At 55.8% G+C, this 16,442-nt stretch overlaps 1 protein-coding gene across 1 annotated transcript in view; it reads right to left on the reverse strand.

The window, feature by feature from the left end:
- Tmep (Transmembrane endosomal protein) overlaps positions 1-16,085 on the reverse strand; it is a 30,955-nt gene extending 14,870 nt beyond the window's left edge. Inside the window, exons 1-5 of the mRNA XM_037218173.1 lie at positions 15,952-16,085; positions 15,353-15,419; positions 14,572-14,693; positions 13,899-14,064; positions 964-1,054 (exon numbers count right to left, since the gene is read on the reverse strand). Of these exons, the coding sequence (XP_037074068.1) occupies positions 964-1,054; positions 13,899-14,064; positions 14,572-14,693; positions 15,353-15,416 (443 nt within the window). The 5' untranslated portion in view covers positions 15,417-15,419; positions 15,952-16,085. The remainder of the gene's footprint in view (positions 1-963; positions 1,055-13,898; positions 14,065-14,571; positions 14,694-15,352; positions 15,420-15,951) is intronic.
- Between the last annotated feature and the right edge of the window lie 357 nt (positions 16,086-16,442).

The raw sequence follows: 16,442 nt of genomic DNA on the forward strand, positions 1-16,442 counted from the left end.
CTGCGCCGCCGCCTCCAGGCTGCAGCGGTCCGGCGGCATCAGGGCAGGACGGGGAGGATTTCTAAGCCCAACCGGACGGGCGCGAGGAGGCCCCGAGAGAGAGGTGCCTCTCGCTAGATACAGTCAGGATCACCGATTACCGCGCACCACGGCAGCGCAAAGAAAACGACAAAGAGCGCAGCGCAATAGGGTGGCGAAGAGCACAGGTTAAGAGCACACAACAGACAGCGGGCACAGAATAACAAACGAGACAAAGCCACGCAAAACACGGCTCGAAACACGCCGGCCACAGCCGACCCCAGGGTGGAGTTAGGCGACCGCGGCGAACAGCAGATAGAGACAAACAAGAGTGGGGGGGGGGACAGATACGGTTGCACGGGCCCAAGCGAGGACGCCAGAGCGACTTCTAAAGATCCCGAGCGCGAGAGAAAGGCGTTAGAGCAAGTGACACCGGCACCCGCCACAGAGAGAGAGAGAAAGCGGCCCGCACTGCCACCGACCCGATTCGGAGCGCAAAAGGCTCACCCCGGCAGCATTGCGCCAGGCAGCCCCGCCGCGCTCCTCCCACGCTCTGCCGGCACCGCACGCTCCCGCCCGGCCCTGTCAGCGGCCAGCCGGCGGTCGGTCGGCCTACTCACTTGATCGCCGCACGCTGCTGCCCGGCCCTGCCAGCGGCCAGCCGGCGGTCGGTCGGCCTACTCACTTGATCGCCGCACGCTGCTGCCCGGGCCAGCCAGCGGCCAGCCGGCGGTCGGTCGGCCTACTCACTTGATCGCCGCACGCTGCTGCCCGGGCCAGCCAGCGGCCAGCCGGCGGTCGGTCGGCCTACTCACTTGATCGCCGCATGCTGCTGCCCGGGCCTGCCAGAGGCCAGCCGGCGGCCGGTCGGCGGCCAGCCGGCCTACTCACTTGATCGCCACACGCCCCTGCCCGGCCCTGCTGGCGGCCGGTCGGCCTACTCACTTGATCGGCTTGCCACGGATCTCGGACATGATGTTGCCCTCGCCGCCCAGGTACTCGTAGCACAGCGACAGGAAGTTGTAGATGACGAACGCTGCGGCACGGCGGGGAGCACGGTCAGGGCCGACGGCCGGCTGTCGGTGAGCTGATGCCCATTTCAGACACCAGGCGCACGTCTGCTAACAAACTGCTCGCCACCATTTCGCACGACTTGATCGCAAATCTGGCGTCCATGGGTCTTAGGCATTAGATCGCTGTTTTCGCCTCATTTCAGTTTGCTCTCTCGGGGCGAAACACATTTCACACACACACACACACACACACACACACACACACACACACACACACACACACACACACACACACACACACATTTCGCGTGACTTAACAAGTGCATCATGAAACGTTTGCACGAAACGGACAGGAGCAGCAGGGTCAGCCCCATCATATCGTCGCCGGTTGGCCGGCGAGCGAAGCGCCAAATCGATCCTGGCATCTGCCTAGCAATGCGGACAACCAATCCTCACCCGCTGCTTCAAGTCAGCAGCCGTTTACAATCGACCACGAGCAGGCGTCGCAAACACCTGGTCAACATTCGTCGACAACCTCCGATGCGCCGTCCAACCGACGACAACAGAGCCATGGTCGACATGCGGCGGCTTGGCAATGTCACGTCATGTCACTGGGGCTTTACGGCGTACTCAGCTGCTGAGGCTACATGGCGTCGCCTGCCTCTCACCCTGGCAGGAAGGGCGGGCACCACGGGGAATCGAACCTCGTATCTCTGGTTTCTCAAACGCGCATTGGTTAACGCAGATGCATTAACCACTACACTTCCGGCGCCCCGGCTGGGCAATAAGTATCGCAATGCAACCCACAGGCCAACAAGGTCGACTATCGGCAATTACGCGGCGCCGGGAAGCCATTATCTACCCGGTTTACATGGGCAGCCGAGGATAATTCGAATTAAGATCGGAACGGATCATGCGACGTTAACCCTCTCGGCGAGGGGCGTTTACATGGGCGAAACCGGCTTTACGTCGGATTAACGGTCGATAGTTCGATCCCGCTTAGTTCGAATCAAGGAACGGATTATGGGCGAAAACTGCGCTTTTGAGGCGAACTGAACAAAACAAGAAGAAAAAAGCAGGTACTCTGCGTATAGATGGCGAATGTCACGAGCCATGGTGGGCGCGAGACAGCTTTGAGGGCGAGGAGGAAGATGGACTCCGTTGGAAAAATGATATGTGCGGGACTCATAGGCTTTATAGCTACAGCACAAGCCATAACACTTGAAACACAAGAGTTGCGCAGTCAGCATTGCCAAATCTGTCACATAAGCAGTGTTATATGCAAATTTTTACTAGCGGGAAACTTTGGCTAGCAGGAAATCAGTATTTTCTTGTATTGGCCAATGACACTCACAAACTTACCACACTCATATCAGTATGCCACCCAGCATCATGTCATCTACTTTGCGCGGCCCAAGAAACACATTACCTACTCCCACACTAATGCATTTATGAGCAGCCTGCAACAGTGAGCTAAGCTACAGAAATGACTCATGAATGCTACATAGTTAGTGGCAAAAATTGTGCAACCATGTTGTCTTTCCCCATCCAATGCATCATCAGTACCTGAGGGCAGCATTGCCATTTAGACTTGGCATGGACTGGCAAGTCAGAATGCAGCTATTTGCTTTCTTGACATAATAGGGTTGAAATACTGCTTTGATATCCTTGCAGTCAACAGCATTGGCTGATATGGACTGATGGCTAGGTGGCACAAACAGCTGTGTTCGCACAGTCCAAAGATCATAACATGTGAACCAGCCCCAGAGCTGTCATGACAAAAGCAATCTGGGCTCAAAATTCATAACAAATGATTAATTATAACAACAGCTCAATTATCCAGCTCATGGTTTGCAAGGATACATGTCACAAAAAAGCACCAAGGTAACATATTTACTCACCAGTACAAAAACAGGTAATGATGTGCACCACAGATGTTCTCTGCACATCATGTGGCATTATGTTAGGTTTACTTAGTTTATGCCCTGTTTTCTTCCACATAAAATGCACAAACCTGGATTTGACAGAGTACTGATGACAGCTATTTTCATCCAGTGTTCACATTTGCTTTCTTGACATTTTGGAACCATCACTGGGCAATTTTGGTCCCATCATTAAAAATAGTTCACATTCTGCACTGACTGCAATGATCTATTGCCTATATTTGTTGATCCTTTGCATCATGCAGGAATTATTGAGTTACCTATCTCACACACATTAAACCGACAAGCAACAAACAGCCTAATCGCATCATTTTAATCGCGTAAAACAAATATTCCAGCCCCCGCTACCTTGCCATTTGGTCTACCAGTGTGATGTAACTTCATATTTCCTTGACGAGCCAGTCACCAATATCCAGCACATCCCTCCTGCCAATAGGTGGTCAACCAAATGTTCAAGTCACAGGAGGAATGTCTGCAAAATCAATCCTGGGGCATTTATGTATTCACTTAATGAAAGAAAGTATTGGTACTCCCTGCAAGAATTGTTGAACAGTTGAAGTACCTACCTCATGGCCTGCAGACACCCATCACAAAAAAGCACCAAGGTGACATATTTAATCACCAGTACAAAAACAGGTGATGATATGCAACACAGACGTGTTCTCCATGCAGCATGTGCCATTGTGTTAGGTGTTAGTTTATGCACTGTTTTCCTGCACATGGAACACACAAACTTGGATTTAGCAGAGTAATGATGACAACTATTTTCATCCAGTGTTCACATTTGCTTTCTTGCTGTTCTGACCCCGTCATTGGGCAATTTCGGTCCTACCAGTAAAAAGTTCACATTCCGAGCTGACTGCAATGATCTATATTTGTTCATCCGTCATATCATGCAGCAATTTTTAAGCTACCTTTCTCACACAAATTTAACTGACAAGCAACCAGCATCCTAATTTAAGGAACATCTGCAAAAACACTCCTGGGGCCTTTAGGTATTAACTTAATGAAAGAAACCTGGAGGCATTCTCTGCAAGAATTTTGAGCAATCCAAAATTAAAGTGAGAACAAGTCAAAGCTCTATAAAATGACCATATTACCTCCATCTGGCTTTTGGAAGCATGGAGCCTGCCCCAGATGTAAATTAATCTAACCTTTAGGCGGAAAGATAACACCAAACACCGCCGACGCCTGCTGTCTGCATAGATCACGCGCCTAGCAAGGCTAAATTACGTGGGCATTTCTGTGCTGCTAGCCACTCAAGGCCCTCAATAATAAGAGTAGTTTTAGCAGCATGGTGTCAACTTCACCTTCTTTCTCTTTTCCTTTACCATCTTGGACTTGGATCGTCTCGAGCAATAGCTAAAAACCCGTGGAAAAGCGGCAACACCAAACAAAGCTGAAATGGCCATGAACAGAACTGCGTGCGCCAGGCATTTTTCTTTTTTTTTTGTTTAGACAGCTGACGGCCGATAATTCGGACGAAATCCCTTCCTGAACGGATGATCCTCTCACGGGAAGGGATTTCCTCCGGCGCACGATTCGAATCAGCGGAACGGCGCGCGAGTGTATACATGGGCCGGATAGTTCGGATCGAGGACGGGTCCCGGCTCAATTCGAATCACAGCTGCCCATGTAAACAGGGTAATCGACGCCACCCGGCGGCCAAGGCAAACACCGCTCCGGGCCGTATTGACGCCGCTCTTCCCGACACTGTGGCCAATCGCACGCCCCTGTGACGTCACTGGTCACAGCGGCGGCCACGTCACTGATAACCAAACTCCAGGGCTGCGATCTCCACCGCCGAACGCCGTCCACAAGTCGCAACGTACGAAGGCATACGCCGCAACTTGCCGGCGCCACTTGGCAGTGGGGAACGCGGCACGTGGCATCAGCTGGCGTCGCGGCCGTGGGTACGGAAGGGTGACGGAGGTGCCGTTCGCACAAGCCCAGCAGGTGCGCCTCTGGGGCGTCAGACGGCAGCCGCGCTTGGTGTGGTGTCTGCCCAGTCTCCGTTACGACTTAGTGGAGTGACGTTGTGCGGATGCAGTCACGACGGCATGTCCTAAGTTCTTCATAAAGTCATGAGCACCACATCCATGAGGGGAATCTTGCCGACTTGCTGCAATCTGCATCTTGAATCTTGCCCGCCAGGCTGCAGACCGGGTGTGTATTGTTTGTTATGGGATACATTGTTTCACCTTTGAGGGCCACGCCGACTGTCGCGCCCTCTCGAAGCTTATTTATAGGCCGCTGCCTAAGAGCTAATCTATCCGCAACCACTGATCGCAGGCTCATGCAGCTTCAGCGGCAACAAAGCACAATTCTGAGAAAGAAAAAATTGTGCGATCTCAATCGTCCAGCATTTCCATGCACGCACAGTTGGGGCATACAGGTTTTTCCTCCAGCACTGAATACCACCCTTCACCTCCCCATGCGATTAACACGGAAAAGCAATGTTCTCAGAGTAACAGGGAAAAGTAATGTTCTCAGACTGCGACAAAGACGTAGAGCGCAGGCCGAAACCGGGTCCATATCTTGACGGCCCGGCGCCGCGGCGACCAACCAAGACGCTCTGACATCGGCCGAAGCGGACAACCGCAAGGGCACACATGTGGGAATCGATGTGTGCGAACGATCACGCGCTGCCATGCGCACGCCGTGGATCCGCTCGTTTCGGGCGTCATTTAAGGCTTGCTGTCCGACCTCAGCAGCCAGCGTAGACCGAGCCGTGACACCGGCCACGCAGCGCAGGCGAAAGCGCGGGCTACAACTCTTAAACGGGTTTGAAAGCTTCCAGCGAACAGGTGCGCGAGCTCCTGGCCGGATATCGGCCAAGGCCACTTGCTCTGAAACCAGTATCGAATGCAAGGTGCTTTGCCCTAGACCGAGAGTGATCGTGCCATGAAAATGCCACAGCAGTATAGCTCTTCATTATGGCTGCTACCCACTAAACTTGCTGATGTATGCTGCGGCACCGCGGTCAAAATTGCCCAAATCAGGAATAATTTCAAACTAGCCGACGTCGTTGGTTAAATTCTAAACTAACTGATATAGATCAGATTTCAAAGTAACTGACGGTGTCGGTGAAATCCCCGAGCCTGTGCAGACTCATTGCCATCCGTTTTCCAGCGATACTATTTGTGAAGTTCAGGGTGTGGCTTCCACTTCAACGAAACTCGATAGAGGCAAGAAAGGCCTTGAGCTCCTGATTTTTCGGCATTTGCGCGATAACGCCCGATAACTCCCGTATCTGTTAACGCACCGTTCGGCCTCCGCCGCCCAGTGCTCGTCACTATTATAGATAGCGTCACCAGAGTAATACTCATACTTTCATCAGCGCAAGATTCATCCAGTCATGCTACGGCTACGCCACGTCACTGTCACGCATCGCGTCACGTCCCCATCGCATATTCTACGTCGCACTTCTGTGAGTGCAGCAATCCGACCGCGTTCTCGCGTCACCCCGTCACCGTCATGGTCTCCACCGGGCGACAATGCCCCGCGCGGCCCAGACCGGGCACTGCCCCGGGCAGCGGCGGCGGCGGCGGCGGCGTGACGGGCGGCTTATCCGGTCCGCAGTCTCCGCGCTACCCGCGCGGCCCCGCACCTCGCGGTCTCGGGGGAAGGGGGGGGGGGGGGGAGGGTTGCAGCCGGCGCGCCGAGGGAGTTCCGCAAGCCGCCAGGCGGCACGACACGACGCAGTGCTGATTCAATGCCGCGGCAGGGTCCGGCCGGAGACCTGACAGGAGCGGGTCGACCGGTGATCGGTTTCTGCGAGCCGGGACCTCGCGCTGAATGTCGGATCGACCCGGCCGTCTGGCGGCGGAGGCCTGGCCGGGGCTGGCCGTCAGCCGCACCCGACCTCCAGGACCCGTCAGCCGCACCCGACCTGCAGCGCAGACGGCCGGGCTGGCCAGCTGACCCAGACCCCGACCCGGTGCCGACGCCGCGGCAGTGGTCCGCTTTCGCTGGCAGCGGCGGCGGCGGCGGCGGCCGGTCTGGAACAGCGGCCGGCATCCCCGCCGCCGGCCTCACCGCTCAGCCAGGCGGCACTCTATGGGCCCTCCGCGCAATGCCTGTCCCACCCCGGCCGCCGGCACCGGGAGCAGGATAATACCGCGCAACGCTATACGGGTCGCCTGGCCCGGCCGGCCCGGGCGCGGCCGGCGCTAAGGCTGTCGCTGTACGGCACTGCCAACCCGCTTGTGGCACAAAGGCCGGTGTCACAGGGCGACGGCGGGCAGGCGTTGCAGGGGACACGGGCGGGGGGCGTCGGAGGGGACACAGACGGAGGGCGTCGGGGGGACACAGACGAAGGGCGTCAGAGGGGACACAGACGGGGGGCGTCGGAGGGGACACAGATGGAAGGCGTCGGAGGGGACACAGACGGAGGGCGTCGGAAGGGACACAGACCGAGGTCGTTGGAGGGACACAGACGGAGGGGACACAGACGGTAGGCGTCAGAAGGGACACAGACGGTAGGCGTCGGAGGGACACAGACGGAGGGAACACAGACGGTAGGCGTCGGAATGGACACAGACGGAAGGCGTCGGAGGGACACAGACGGAGGGAACACAGACGGTAGGCGTCGGAATGGACACAGACGGAAGACGTCGGAGGGACACAGACGGAGGGAACACAGACGGTAGGCGTCGGAATGGACACAGACGGAAGGCGTCGGAGGGACACAGACGGAGGGAAACACAGACGGTAGGCGTCGGAATGGACACAGACGGAAGGCGTCGGAGGGACACAAACGGAGGGAACACAGACGGTAGGCGTCGAAATGGACACAGACGGAAGGCGTCGGAGGGACACAGACGGAGGGAACACAGACGGTAGGCGTCGGAATGGACACAGACGGAAGGCGTCGGAGGGACACAGACGGAAGGCGTCCGAAGGGACACAGACGGAGGGGACACAAACAGAGGAGACGTACTGGAGTACTGAAGAGAGTCGGTGGATTGCAGCGATGTCCGGTGCCAGGGCTGCTCTGTCCCGAATTTGGCGGACCGGCGAGACGCTTTAGGTCGTTCCCCTTCGGCCGCCGCCGTAAGCAAGTGCTAAATGTTCTCAAATGCTGGGGCACAAGCGCCCAAACGTGACGCCACAAAAAACCCGCCGGCAGCACAATCGAAGCTAAGCAGAACATGGCGCTGACCGGTGACCAAGGTAGGGGCCCCACTCCGGGTTGCGCTACGTCTGAGGTGTTTCGCCACGCTTGCGGTATTCAGGAGCGTCTGAAGTATTCATTCACCCGGCTCGTTCACACCAGAGTCGAGCCCGATTTAATCAAAGGCTCCACACGAGAACTAAACCTGCGGGCTCGAGAGGCCGAAAAATACCGAAGAAGCGTCGCTAAGCCGAGCTGATAGAATAAAATGAATATATTTAGGACGCCGCCGTCAACGTGCAGGCCCGAGCAGCGATGGTGGACTTGATCGTGCAAGGATCAGAACGACATTGTTTACGAACGACCATCAGTACAAAATCCGCCATCAAATAATTGTTGTCGGGTACGCTCAATACAATTATCAACTACGATGAGTGGTTCCTTAACCATCAACATGGCACCAAGGCCGTCATATGCAGACGGGAATGTGAAAAAACCGCTTAAAATTAACGCGTCGGGACACCAAATTGGGTTTTGTGTTACCGTGCCTTTCCACCCTCTCTTCATACCCACCACCTCCACCCAGCTTTCTCCAGCCTTGCGCCCCCCCCCCCCCCGTCTGGGAGCGGCGGCAGGGCAATCCCCGTGCCATGCCCATCGCCACCACCCGCCGACCCCGGGTCAGCGGTGGCCGGCCGCGCGGCGGCAGGGCTCACCAGGCGCGCGCTGCACGCTGACGGTGCTCGGACCAGCTGATCGCGAGCACCGTCGAGACCCCCGCCCCCCCCCCCCCCCCCGCCCGGATGGCCACGTGCATAAGACATGGGCCGCGCCGGACACCTTCCCCGAACATCCCAGCGCCGCAATAGCTACTGAGAAACCTATCCCCAGGTGCTTGGACTCCAATTTCACGTGCCGATCGCCGCCAAATGCCCCGGCGCGTACTACAGATACGAGGTAGATATCTGTCCCAGGCACTCCGCGGTCTGTGATTGGTCATTGTGGCTTCACGACGCACTCACAACGCTGCTGAGGCCATATGGCGTCACTCGCCCCTCACCCTGGCAGAGCAGGTGAAGACCGCGGAGAAGCGAACTGCGTACCTTTGGCTGCTCGACGCGCAACTTAAACATTACACTTTCAGCACAACCACGGTTTGTGAAAACCGTAGCCGAATCGTCGCGCGCTTCGATGAGTTGTTTTGGTGTCACAAAAACAACTTTGGTTTCTATTCCGTGCTGTTGGGGGCGAGCCCGCCTCTCCACTAATAACATCGACTTCGAAAAACGCCGTGCTAACTTTCAGTGCGTGAGTGGCCTCACGAACACCATTGACACAGAAGTGGCTGCAAAAACGCGCGTTTGATCAGCTCAAAATCAAAGTAAATTGGCTGATTACCCTGACCTTTGGACGCTGCGTCCCTCGATCGCAAAGCACCGAACACCCCGCCTGGCCCCGAGCTTCAGATCGCCAGACCCCCGTCACGAGACGCGCGGCGGGTGTACCTGTCCGTCACGGTGAGGCGTGGGAACGTCACGAAGCATTCACGCCTCGCACGAGCGCGCGCCGCCGCCACCTGGGAATCGGCGGCGCCCACGCCGAGAGCGCCGACGGGGCGGGCTCGAACGCGAGCCGTCACCATGGCGCGGGAGCTGAAGGTCGTTTTTGCACTTGCCAGCACCACGGGTTGGGTCCAGGCCGAGATTCGCCGCCGCAGCGATGTGCTTCCATAGTGCCGCTTTACGAGATACGCTTGTATCCCGCGACGAAAATTACTACAGCGGCCCGCATTCGCATTCGTTTTTCTTCTCTCCTAAGCGCCCCCGCACGTGACTGTTCATTTGGGCCGGCTGACGCTGACCCACGCGATCACGCACCGCCGCCAATCAGCGGATGGGCACCACATGACGTCAGAGTCTGTGACGGGCGTGGCACTGGCGGTCCGGATGCCGCTCCGAGACCAAACCGGCCGCAAACGGCCCCCCGAACGCCACAAACGGCTGTCCCGACGCCCGGTCCGGCGCCGCCACCGCCGCCCCAGATCCGGCGGCGGCCCCGCCCGCCCCGGCTGCCCAGCTGGCGCCCAGATCTCGCTCTCGGCCCGCGTGGGCGGCGCCGCCGATGCGCTGATGAAGGCCCGGCATCGGGCACGCTTCACCTGCGAGTGCCGCTCGACATAGAGAGCTTCGGGGCGCGTCGAACGCTGATGTCAGGTCCACCGCCGGGCCGCGTAACGCCCGCAAACCTCTCTGGCAGCCCGGCGAACCTCTCTGGCAGCACCGGCAAACCTCTCTGGCAGCCCGGCAAACCTCTCTGGCAGCCCGGCACTGGGGCGCTGCCAGAAACACTTTCTGAAGTACTTTCGCTGGAATACTTTCCGACGAGTGACGAAATGCACACACAACGTCCATTTCGCCACTCGTCAGAAAGTTCTCCAGCGAGGAAATTGCGCCGGGGCGCTCCGGTCTGGCTGGCTTTGGAAACGTGCCAGAGGTGTGCGCCGCAGCGCAGCGCGGTCCGCCCGGTAAAAGGTAAACAAAGCTTGATCTGATCTGATTTTCCGAGTAGCAATTGCCAAGGCATCCCCGCGCGCTGGCCATCATTCCAGGCGGGCGCTGCCCGGATTTATCCGTAATGAAAGTTGTCCACTGGGACAGTTCTCAAGATTTATAGCACGTATGAGCACATGTCTCACGACTTGGCATATGCACGAAACACCTGTTCGAAGAGGACCTATGGCGGCGAAGGGGTGCAATTAAAACACTCCCTGTTCAGCCCCTAAAACGGTTAATAGCCCGATGTTCTCGTCAGGCGAGCTCATTAACACACCCTGAGACTTCATCTTTCCCTCACGCTCCAACGCAAGCGCTCGGCCGAAACTCGCTGAAACTCGGCCGGCACGCTCGAACAAAGCCGTTTAATCCGAAAGTGGAACTAATGCCGGATGCGACGGACAAAACATCCCACCCGAAGTCAAAAATGCAATCGAACGTGACACACGAAATACCACAAACCCGATAGCACATGGCGCGCGGGCGAGAGCGCGGCCACCCGCGGGGGCGGGTCCTGGCTCAGTCAGCGCTGGTGCGGCTGGTCAGTGGGCCGCCAGTGCGTGGCGAAGCGTATTCCGTGTCGGGGAAACGGTGACCTGTTGTATATTCGAGTCATCCGTTGTATAGTCTGTTGACTGTTCCATATTCTGAGCGGGGAGCTGGTTCGTGTCGGTGACAGCGCAGCAGATCGAGGCGGCGGCGGTGTAACGCAGCAGTCTACATCCCTCCCCCTTCCCCCTCGAGGCTGTGTTAAGACAGTGCCTGAGGCCAATCGAGATGAGCCCGAGCTCAGAAACGTGCTGAACTTCTAACGTACTCAGCTTGAGAGGCATACACGCCAATCAAGCTGCAGATCAAGAACCCGGATCAAGGGCTCGGAGCAGTAGACGACTGGGGCTCGTCGGACACTCGCAGCTCCAACTTCAAACCTATGATTAGTGGTCCTCGGCGTTGTCAGCGTAATTACTGCAGTGTCGGAATCGTTTATGATTTGTGTTCGCGACCCTCGTGGCCCCGGTACGCCGGTAGTCCAGCAGGTCCAGAAAGCACCGACGGAAAGCCTCGCCACAAACTGCTAACCACGTCCGTCAAATAAACCGCACCAGCAGCCGAGAACTACGCGGCGGCCGAACAGGACCTGCAGCGGCTTTTCCCGAGATCCCAATCGTCAACCGGCGAACACGGCGCCGCTGCCAGTACTCGACGTCGGCCTGTCCAACTGGCGTCTCGGTCTGCGCCCGTGCTGCGCCCACCGGCCGTTCCGGAGCGCACCTGTCTCAGCCAGTCGGCGGTGGAGAAGGCAGGAGCGGCCCCGCCCGCCCCACCCAGCCTACATCGGCTGGCAGCACTCGCCGACGGCCGCAATGCTTGTCTCTATTCATTCCGCCCGAACATTGTGATTCGGTGGATTTCTGGGGTCAGGCTCCATGCTACTCAGTGCTTGTTGCGTGAACCCTGGCCTCGCCACTCGATCGTGCAATTCCGAGTCAACTAGAATTTTGCAGCGAAAGCTTACCGTGCAGCAATAGTCGGCGCGGTCCTCCCAGCATGCCATATGCCCGTGTCATTCTCAAGTCATAAGCTTCTCAACATCCTAATCTGCACCAAGCAGGTCTACCCGCGGGTCGCCATGTGAAAATACACGGCTAGGCGGTGGGGCTGGCGAGCCTGCTACGTGTCACGGCCGGTCAAGAGGAGACGGGACACCGCTGGTTACCACTGTGACTACCACAAGTCACGGCCGATCCAGAGGAAATGGAGCACCTCTGGTCACCATCGTCACTATCACAAGTCACGGCCGGTCCAGAGGAAACGGAGCACCTCTGATCACCACTGTCACTATCAAGGTCGCGGCCGGTCCAGAGGAGACGGGACACCGCCGGTCACCATCGTCAGTATCACAAGTCGCGGCCGGTCCAGAGGAGACGGAACACCGCTGGCACTCGGCGTGTTCTGCGTCATTCGGCCCACGCCCAGCGAGCACCTTTTCTAACGGGCGAATATAGCCCTTTAAAGCTTGGATCAATACCCTATCGGGCACCAGCACGTACATCCTAATCGCATTTCGCTTTATACCACGGCGCATTAGTGCGATCAGCTGTTTGTGGAGATATATGGGCGTAACAGGGCAAGTGACAGCGAGCGATAAGATATCGCAGGCACTCGCTTTGATGTCGCACCGAACACTAGCGGCAGGACCAACAGCAACAATTTGCCGTACCATAAAGTTGTAAGCCAAATTGTTCTAGACGGTACATAGTTTTATGCACCACCAACAAAACTGCCGGAAGATGTCATCTTGCGGTCACGAAACTCCAACACCATCCGATAACGCTCCGTGCACGCGGAGAAAATCCTCCAAATCCAGACGGCTACTCGGTCCTTCACGACATGAAGGTCGAGACACGCTTATCCTGCCCACACTATCCAATTACACAAACTGAGCGATGAAAGGTCAAGGACACGGTATCTCAGGTAAATTTGGATGCTGGCAACCTAAATACACAAGGCTGTGGCGGCGTTGCACAGCAGCGTGCGAGAATCAGACCATAGCACGCAAACATCGCGTTTTAATTCAGCCGGGGAAAAACTACGTTCCCTCACCGCCGACACGCAACGTGGGAGCTCGTTGGTTGCTGAAAGCAGCGTAGCTTTCGCTGCTTTCCCGCCGAAAGCTGGACACAAGCGCGACAGCACGGCTACAGACGGCGTGTGACCAGCAGAGCCCCGCCGCGGTGACCCCGGCCCGGCGCCGTGCTTGGGAGCGGCGCCGACCCCGGGCGGCGAGGCGGCGGCGGCGAGGCAGCGAGCCGGCGTGGCGCCGGCTCACTGCCTTCAGGCGGGGCAGTCAACGCCGGCTGAGAGGCTTCGCCACCGCGGCCCTTGGGGCCGACACCGCAGCCCCTGGGGCCGACTTTGGCGCCCCTGGGGCTGACACTGCCGCTCCTGGCGCCGACACCGCCGCCCCTGGGGGCGATACTGCCGCAGTGGCGTAATAGCGGGGGGGGGGGGGGGAGGCGGTGAACGTGTGCCTGCCCCTTAATGATTTTTGCGTGTCATCAGACAGTAACTTGTGCATGCCCTGCTACATGCATGTCCGTGAATAATCTTTGAAAGCATCTTATCTTATTTCGTTGGGAAATTTGTGAGGTTTGCATCTTACCTCCCCCCCCCCCCCCCCCACCTCCTCCACCAGTGTAACCTGCACGCGCCGTTCGGCTCGTCCCACACGGAGCGCGACCGGCTGGCGACGCACCTTCATAGCAGTCGCGCAGGGTGTTGAAGTAGATGTAGTAGTTGTTCTTGTTGAAGAACAGCAGACTCAGCCACGAGTCGAACGCGTAGATGGGCACGATGAAGAGGATGCGCACGATCCAGCGCTGCTCCGACGGGTTGGTGTAGAAGCGCAGGTGCTGGTAGATCTGCCGGAAAGGCGCGTCGTCAGCGCACATGATGATTGGGTTTCTGTTGATAGGGGTTCCAGGGCGCGACGTGTGCTGCCGTCATTTCGCGCCGGGAACTGGGATGGTGATTTGGGCTTTTGGGCAATTGCGGTCGACGGAGGGGTGGATTTACGACGTGACGCGACAATCAGAGGGAGTGGCACCAGTCTAAACACGGCTCAGTCGACCTTCCAGTGGCCTTTTAGACAATATTCAATGTTCATCAATGTTCAAGGTGCAAGGTGCAAGGTTCAAGGTTCAAGATTCAAGGGTCAAGAGTCAAATGTCCAGAGTCCAGAGTCAAGAGTCAAGAGTCAAGAGTCAAGGGTCGACGGTCAACAGTCATAGGTCAAGGGCGCAGTTACATCCGACGCCATGACGCTTTCTGTGTGCACCTTGGCCGGCTGTCGCCCGAGCTTAGAGATTCATGAGGCAGTAGCATGCCACGAATATCCACACACCATATTTCGGGGAGATGCAGCTTACCTGATGCACTGTAATGATGAGGGCAGCCCAGACAAACGCGCCAGCTATGGCCTGGGCCGACACCGTCTCCAGGAAGATGTAGCCCTCCGCGCCCCGGACCGGCGCAGGCGTGGTCGCCAGCCCTGGGGGAGGGGGTCAGATTGATCTGATCCAGTCTGTCACAGATGGTCCGTGGTGCTGGCTGATAGCAACACAAAGTGGCATGGGTCAGGGATGGATGGCATTACAAATTGATGACTTCTGTTGCATGTGTTTATAGCATTAGCCATTGCAGCCTGAAGAGCATCTTGGTTATTTATGATGCATGCAACTGCTTTGGCATTACTGTCACATGCTGATTTAAGTGGGGGAAACAGGATTATCTTAGGGCACATTAATGACAAAATTGGTTCTTGAAGAACCAATAAAGCAGGGCTCATTGTTGACAAAGATGGTTCCTGCAGAACAATGTAAGACATCAGCATGTATAAACATAGCACAATTTGACTTATCCTGTATTACTAGCTGAGCAATTATTGAAGTACACATATGGTGCTATCAGCTGTTATCATTTAAAGAGTTGGTGCAAGAACTATGTTGCCTTAGCATTGTAACATGGATGCAGGTGACATGCCAGTGGAATGAGCAACAGGGTACATGCAAAGTGGGACTCAAATGGGAAAAACATTAACCATGAGTGCCAAATATTATACATCATTAAACACAAATAATCACTTGTACACATGCTACAGGACAGACCCAGTCACATTACAAGGTCCCAACTGACTCCAAAAAGGCTTACCATGCAGCTGTGAGGCATTAACTCCATCAGGACCAGCAGCTGGGGCTACTGTGGTGTTATTCATTATCTGAAACAGACACCACATCAACATGGAAGATGTTCTTGCATGCAAAATCATAACAATATGCAAGGACAACTTGCATCAATATCAAATAATGGGTCGTTTGGATTAACGCATGTCTAAATACTTAAAATTTTGATTACTTTAGTAGGATAAAGCTAGTGCAAAAACCCATTAAGTTTGTTTTAAGTGATGTCCTTTGCTTTGTCTCTATTGATATCACTGCCCACAGCTATGACCAGCATGAATGAAAATCATACCAACAATGTCATATATGTACCAATGATGCCAATATGTATCCTAGTCTACAAAAAAATCCACCTGACCGCCAGTCACCCATCAGTGCACTCAACCTTGTGCCTCAGGAAAACCAAATAATGCCTGATACACTCAAGAGCAGCTTAGCTGGCGATACCTTCGAGTCATTATGGACGTTGGCATTCCGCTGGGAGTGATTGACCAAGTCCGGTTCCTATAATCAATCCAAGGGCTTTAAGAGCCAAATAAGTATGTTTGCAGCCCTGATCAACGTTCTTACCTGTCACCAAAGCTCTTCATCTTATAGGCAGCCCGTTTAAAAACCACAGTCAGGCTAATCCACTGACCACGCACACCACCCCACACACTACGACAGAAACCCCAGCCGCAATTTCTCGTTCCAGATGGAGACAAACTGCGCGTAGCAATCGCATTTGTTGTTGGCGCATCATCACTATTCCCACGGCTGCTTCTGGGAAATTTTGTAATCAACCTACATGACAGATAGGAGTTTATAAGAGACTGTTCATAGTTTTGGAAGACTTATTTATTTTTCAGCACAATTAAATGCTCCAAAGTGCTCACTACAGCACAGACGTCAACATAACTGCTTACTTTTTCATCACTAAACTAGCACCACAGTGAACGATGTTGCTAATTTTCTGGCATTTCAGGCGACGTATGCTAGGCATCATATCGTTCGGAAAAGGCACCCCTTTCATCGTGGCTTCCAAAAATTTAGAACAAGTCTTTCATATAGGCCAGTGCTAT

Source organism: Pollicipes pollicipes, unplaced genomic scaffold (assembly GCF_011947565.3).
Source record: "Pollicipes pollicipes isolate AB1234 unplaced genomic scaffold, Ppol_2.1 Scaffold_4219;HRSCAF=4965_pilon_pilon_pilon, whole genome shotgun sequence".
NCBI lineage: Eukaryota > Metazoa > Arthropoda > Thecostraca > Pollicipedomorpha > Pollicipedidae > Pollicipes > Pollicipes pollicipes.